Raw genomic sequence first — 7,163 nt, forward strand, 5'->3', positions numbered from 1 at the left:
ACGGTGGCTTTGGCTTTGGTGATAGGAACGGGCGTCGTACCTCACCGGTGATCGTGAGCTTTTGAGTTGGTGATCATGAACTCTATGTTTCCAAAGAGGGAGGAATATTTGGTTACTTTCCGGAGTATGGTGGCTAAGACTCAGATTGACTATCTCCTCCTCAGGAGGTGTGATAGTGGGTTGTGCAAGGATTGCAAGGTGATCCCGAGTGAGAACCTCGCAACCCAACATAGGCTCCTGGTGATGGACGTCGGTATCTTGATGAAGAGGAAGAAAAGGTTTGTACGGGGTTAGTCGAGGATCAGGTGGGGAGTTTTGTCTAAGGATAATGCGCGGGAGTTGGAGGGGTGGCGGTCGACTATGGGTGCCTGAAAGAGTGGTGGGGACACTCGCGTTATGTGGACGGTGGCGGTGGACTATATAAGAGAGACAACGAGAGAGGTGTTGGGAGTTTCGAAAGGTTACTCTGGCGGGCACCGAGGTAACTGGTGGTGCAATGACGTGGTCCAAGGTAAAGTGGAAGCCAAGAAAGCGGCTTACCTTAAGTTAGTAGAGATCACCGACGAGGATCAGAGGAAAGTGAACAGAGAAAGATATAAGGAGGCTAGGAAGGAGGCAAAATTAGCGGTCACAGAGGCTAAGACTGCTGCATTTGGTCGGCTGTATGAGGAACTTGGGGGAAAAGGTGGGGACAAGAAGTTATTTCAGCTGGCCAAAGCAAGATAGAAGAAGGCTTGCGACCTGGATCAAGTGAGGTGCATCAAAGACGAGGAAGGTCGAGTATTGATGGAAGAGGCCCAGATTAAGAAAAGATGGCAGTCGTACTTTCATAAACTTCTGAATGAAGAGGGGGATGGAAACATTGTGTTAGGGAAATTGGGGCACTCCAAGAGTCACCGCGACTTTAAGTATAATGGTTACGGTGTACAAAAACATAGGTGATATCCAGAATTGTAACAACTATAGGGATCTCAAGTTACTAAGTCATACCATGAAAGTTTGTGAAAGGGTGGTGGAAGGGAGGATAAGGAGGGCGGTGTCTATATCGAAAAACCAGTTCGGGTTCATGCCGGGTTGTTCTACTATGGAAGCTATCCACCTTATCAGGAGGTTGGTGGAACAATACAGGGATAGGAAGAGGGATTTGCATATGGTGTTTATTGACCTAGAGAAGGCGTATTACAAGGTCCCTAGGGATGTCCTTTAGATATGTCTGGAGGTGAAAGGTGTGCCGGTGGCTTATATTAGGGCGATAAAGGATATGTATGATGGAGCTATGACTCGGGTTAGGACTGTGGGAGGTGACTCAGAGCCTTTTCCGGTGGTTATAAGGTTACACCAAGGATCTGTGCTCAGCCCGTTATTATTTGCCCTAGCGATGGACGTACTGACACACCATATTCAAGGAGAGGTGCCATGGTGTATGCTGTTCGCTGATGATATAGTTCTAATTGATAAGATGCGAGGCGCTAATGAGAGAGTGGAGGTATGGAGGCAGGCCCTAGAGTCTAAAGATTTCAAGTTGAGTAGGACTAAGACGGAATATGTGGAATGTAAGTTCAGCGACGTGACGGGGGAAGCGGACGTGGAAGTGAGGCTTAACTCACAGGTCATCCTAAAGAGAGAAAATTTTAAATACTTATTGTCAATTATCCAGGGAGATGGGGAGATTGACGGAGATTTTATGCATCGTAGTGGGGTGGATGAAATGGAGGTTAGCGTCTGGAGTCCTGTGTGACAAAAATGTGCCACCAAAACTCAAAGGTAAGTTCTATAGAGCGGTGGTTAGACCAGCCATGTTGTATGGGGCTGAGTGTTGACCAGTCAAGAATTCACATATCTAGAAGATGAAAGTAGTAGAAATGAGAAGAAGATGAAAGTAGTAGAAATGAGAATGTTGAGATGTGTATGAGCACACTAGGCTAGATAGGATTAGGAATAAAGATATTCGGGAGAAGGTGGGCATGGCTCCAGTGGACGACAAGATGGCAGAAGCACGACTTAGATGGTTCGGGCACGTGCAGAGGAGAAGCCTAGATGCCCCGTTTAGGAGGTGTGAGTGGTTAGCTTTGGCAGGAACGAGAAGAGGTAGATGACGGCCTAAGAAGTATTGGGGCGAAGTAATCAGATAGGACATGGCGCAACTCTAGATTTTCGAGGACATGGCTCTTGATAGGAAGGTGTGGAGGTCGAGCATTAGGATTTTAGGTTAAGGGGTAGTCAGCGGTTTTCTCTTTGTCCCGGTTTCCCTCTTTGTACCAGCTAGTATAATAGGGTTTTGTCTAGCACTGCTAGTGATTTATGTTATGTTTTCACACTTTTGCATAATATTTGTATTACTGGTTTTCCATTTATTTGCTGTCTCTCACGTTGCTGATATTATTTTTTGGGTTTTTGTTGTCACAAATTTATTGTCTCTTAGCTGAGGGTCTATCGGAAACAGCCTCTCTACCCCCCTTCCGGGATAGGGGTAAGGTCTGCGTACACTCTACCCTCCCCAGAGCCTATTGGTGGGATTTTACTAGGTTGTTGTTGTTTTTTTTTTTTTGGTTTAAATGTTTAGCAAAACATTTTCCTCATGAATTCATTTTCCTCCAATTGGAGGAAAATATTTTTCCTATCAACTCCCCACACCCCACCCAAACCAAACCCTACCCACCCAACCCTATCACCCCACCCACCCCACACTCTTAGTCAAATCCATTACTATTCTTGTGAATGCATTTAATTGATTCAGATCTTAACTATTCCCTATATATTTCAATATCTTATATGAGGTTAAAACAAATTCCATTACTATGAAATATACTTAACAAAAATATGGAGAGAGTACTAAAGCTGATTCGTAAGTTGAAGCTACAGTAAGCATTGAAGTTGAAGATTCTGCTAAAGAAGTTAAAAATTTAGAAGGTTTAGAGAATATTAAAGTTGAAGATTCAATGAAAATAGTTGAAGACCAATTGGAGAAAGTTGAAGATTCAAATATAAGAGCTCAATTTAGAAAACGTTCAATTTGCATACTTAGTTTGCAACGTTTTGGTGCAACATGGCCAGTGAAGTCTTTCATTTGCATCAGCCGACTTGCACATATTAAAGTGAGTATTTTATTGACCGATAAGGCACATAAATAAAGAGAACAATTTGTTGAAGAGAGACTAATATGTTGAATGATTAAGATTTAAGCGTATAAGTAAGGATAGTGTAGTCAAAACCCCTTCTATTAATATATAACTAGCGTACTTGCTCGCGATTCGCGCGATTATAAAAATAATTTTTTTATAAATACTAAAATCATAGATTTAATGGAAGAAAATGGAAAATACAAAAAAAAAAATCATTATCATATATAAAATGGAGGTATAGACATTTAATCCACGCATTCAATCTAAAGTACTCCCCACTTCATCTTATATGAATATATTAATATTTAAAAAATCGAATTAGTTTTTCTACTTATATATTTTTTTCAAACTTTCCTCCTCCCACTACAAGAAAAGGTACTTTTAGTGGCGACAAATAGAAGTCGCACCTAAAATTAAGGATTTAGTGGCGATTAATCTAATTGCCGCTGAAAGTTGCAGTTTTAGCAGCGACAAGTCAAGTCGCTACAGAAGTTCCACAATCAGTGGCAGATTTTAAGGAGTCGCTGCTAGTACATGCCACTCTAGGTGAAAATTTTTGACTCCCGCGAATAACAAAATTTTAGGCCAAAAATTTTAGTCTCCATCAGTCTCTCTCATAACTCTCTCCACGAATTAGGACAAAGTGAGGTCTCTTCATCGGCTGGTAATGCCTCTTTCCCCCAATACTTTTATGTGGTAATCCTTGTTTCCCAAATCCCTCTTTTAAATCGTTTGCTAAGGGTAAAGGTAAACTATTTTTCGAGAATGCATGCTTAATTTCGATATTTCAAGTTTTTCTTCTCTTTACCGTTTGCTAGAGTTAATGCATGCTTAGGAGTGTAGTGATTTTCCTCAATTCCTATTTTAATGGTTTAATTTTTTGTTTTGATTTATGTTCTACTGTACATATAAGTTTTAGATTCATATATGTTTAGAAGAAAAGGAAAAAAAAAGGTAAAGAATTCAGGCTTTTGCAAAGCAAAAGTAGAATTTCTCATTTAGTTTCAAGGAAAAGAGCTTATTTGTGCTCCAGTCAGTGAGGGTATTAACTACTGAGGGTCTAATTTTTTGTTGTTTCTCTGTTCGATGCTACTTTCTTTCATTAGGTAAGCTTCAGTTAGTTTTATGTTGAGAAACAAGTGATTACTAATTTTTGTTATTGTTTCAGTATTAGTTCTCATTAATATGTTCTGTTGGTTCAATGTCGGAGCAAGTTCAGGTGGTAAGAATTATCATAATCGCAATTTCATTCGATCTAGTGATTTCTTCTCAAATTTGCCATTTTGTTATATATTGGTTAACAACTCAACCGACTAAATTTCTAAGGTTAATCTGAAAGTGCTTTTTGAAGGTAGAAATAGAGTTAGCAACTGCCTCTGAAATTAGTGAATGAATTCTACTCATGAACACCGTGCAAAATGCTGAATATAATGTTGAAGAGAATGTATATTCTTGATAAATTCTTAGAATTTCTTCTCTTGCTGCTTTGTTTGAAAGAAGTGAGTTGGTATTTTAAACCATAGTGTTACAAAGATTTTATGATGTCAAAATGAACACTCATTTCTATTCCTCTACGACAGTAATATTACCTTCACTGTGACAACTTTCCTGCATCGCAACCCAGCAGCATGAAGTGCATGAAATTTTCTTGGAACAATGAACGATAAAACATGCGTGACATATTGCCTCAATATACTCCAGGTATGCGATGCATCAGAACCATTTGTAATGTTCTTCAGCACAAAAGTCTTTTCTCTTATTAACTGGCCTCTTTTCTTTGAAAGTAAACCTTCAGAATCTTGGTGAGACAGCGCGGCCTTATTGTGTAGCTCTTAATCCTCCTCACACACCTGAGCATACAATGCTTAAGTGGACCACGGGCCACCCTTTACCGTCAGTTGCTGCATCAATAGCTTCATTCGAGCTAGATCAAATCCAAGGAAAGAGTGGAATATGATTTTGTGGAGCATATCAAAGTATAAATCCTCCATCTGGTTATACATTATACCTTTTTTGCTCCATCTAGAGTGTCTTCTTTGTTTGTGAAGATGTTCTTATAGTAATTTTTCTTTTGATTTTTTGAAGATGTTCTAGTAAAATGAACCTGCTATTTTTGTTGCTTTTTTGTGTATGTTGGAGTTAGTCCTTCCATCTGGTTATACATTATCCTTTTTTCCTCCATCTAGAGTGTTTTCTTTGTTCTTTTTCATTTTGTTATAGAGTAATTCCAGTGGCACGACAGGGAAAATTATGGCCTCCACAATGTGTTTCTAGATTTGGATCTTTGATGATGTACTGATGTTAGAATGGTTTAGATATACATTTGTTGTTTCTATTTTCTTCTCGCTGCCTTGTTTTTCTTTCTTTTCTCTTTTCTACTCATAAGAAGGATGTGCTCTCTTCCTAGTTAATGCTATATGTGATTTTCAAGACCTTGAGGTGAAGTTTGCAATTATTTTTGTTTCTTAGTGTAGGTTGGTAATGAGAACAAATTCATATTACTATGCATATGGAGAAGATAACCCAATTTTGTTGTGATATATTATTGGCTGCTTGACAAGTATGAACCATTTTAGTACATAGTTCCTAGCACTATCTTGTCGAACCTTTTCTCCCTTGTTTTTCTTCTGTTAAAATTTAGTGGCTCACTTTAGTAATTAGATAAAATATAGATGCATCCGCTGATTATGATTTTTTCGGTTTGCTCCATTTATCAGGACTCTTAAACATATAACACCTCCATTATCGTGAAAACCAAGAGTTTTGTTACATTTCTTAGTTCTCTCTTTATGTTATTGAGCGTGTTCTTATTTTTCTAATTTGACTTTTTCTTAAAGATAACTGTTATGCATGAGTGCACATATATATTTTTGTAATACTTTGTTAGAAAGTGTGGCTTTCAAACAGTAGTTGGTTAATTCTACATATTTGAAGTGTCTTGTTTAGTTGGACCCCTACATGCCACAACAATCATACTTGATAAATTTGGTCTTGCCAGATAGTTTGACAAACTTTTTAAGCTTACATCTTTAAGTCTCTTGTTGAATCTCAAAGGAAAATTGTTCCTAATGCTTGTAAATCTAAATTGAAACTTGAAATGAAGAGTAAGGAAGAAATAGAAGGTATGGATCTACTCCTAACCAATCTTCAGTTACCCAGGCGTTATAATTTTTTTTTTATCTATTCATTCATATTATCAAAAATATTTTTTATTAGCTAGATTGTTTCAGGAGAATGTGGCACTAGAAGGCCTGTTGTCCTTGAACATATTGCTATGCACTGCAAAACGTAGTTACTCTAATTAAAACTAAACAGAAAAATGCTATAATAATTTAATGTAAAAGATAAATGTTCTTCTGTTGTGTTTCTAATAAAGCTTTTTTCATTGACATGTAATTATTTTTATTACTTCATTGTTGACAATTTATTCATGAATGAGCTTTATTGTGGTCGTTATGAAAGGAAATTGGCAGAAAAGACGTTTAGTTTTCTGTGATAGATATATGTAATGACAAGCTATTCAATTTCATTTTTTCAGGTATGTAGATTTTAGATAAGCATATACCTGACTTGAACGACCTTTAGATTTTTATTGGGCATATATAGTGAGGCTTGGGCTTGTATGCCGCGTCTCAGGACTTCAAGAGAAAATGATGCTAGCAAAGGCGAAACTTGAAGACATCTTATTTTGCCTTTTGTTTTCATGTTTATGCACAATTACAACATGTTATGAATTTTTATTAAAAATTTCCTATGTTATTTTGTTTGATAAATGTCTTTACTGTTGTCTCTTCTAATGTTGATGAGTTTCCCTATTACCTTTGTGCAATATTGGTAGTAATATTGTTGCAGCTATTTTTTTTTAAAAAGACAAATACAATTGGTGGCGACTATGGTCGTCACTAAACCCAGGAAATTGTGGCAATTAAGAGTTACCATTGAAAGTGTTACAGTTTTTAGTATAGTCGCCACTAAAGTCTTCATCTGTAGCGACCTAACAGTCTTTTGGCGAACTTTTCCTTACTTTTTGGGGCGAGTAAA

The 7,163-nt window shown here is 37.7% G+C and overlaps 1 protein-coding gene and 1 long non-coding RNA gene across 6 annotated transcripts; both read left to right on the forward strand.

Annotated features, from left to right (window-relative positions):
* Positions 1-396: 396 nt before the first annotated feature.
* Positions 397-726, forward strand: LOC142181951 (uncharacterized). The gene has a single exon (XM_075255664.1). It carries the CDS (start codon positions 397-399, stop codon positions 724-726), a length of 330 nt encoding a protein of 109 aa, XP_075111765.1.
* A 2,836-nt stretch (positions 727-3,562) lies between these two features.
* LOC107817754 (uncharacterized) lies at positions 3,563-6,937 on the forward strand. Of its 5 annotated transcripts, none has more exons than XR_012710517.1 (5): positions 3,563-3,786; positions 4,291-4,344; positions 4,703-4,823; positions 4,918-5,098; positions 6,661-6,937. It is a non-coding gene; the product is annotated as an uncharacterized LOC107817754 (long non-coding RNA). The 5 variants fall into 5 exon arrangements; XR_012710518.1 differs by lacking the exon at positions 3,563-3,786 and adding an exon at positions 3,817-3,869; XR_012710519.1 differs by lacking the exon at positions 4,291-4,344 and having other exon boundaries at positions 3,570-3,869.
* Positions 6,938-7,163: the final 226 nt, after the last annotated feature.

This window comes from Nicotiana tabacum, chromosome 6 (assembly GCF_000715075.1).
Source record: "Nicotiana tabacum cultivar K326 chromosome 6, ASM71507v2, whole genome shotgun sequence".
Lineage (NCBI taxonomy): Eukaryota > Viridiplantae > Streptophyta > Magnoliopsida > Solanales > Solanaceae > Nicotiana > Nicotiana tabacum.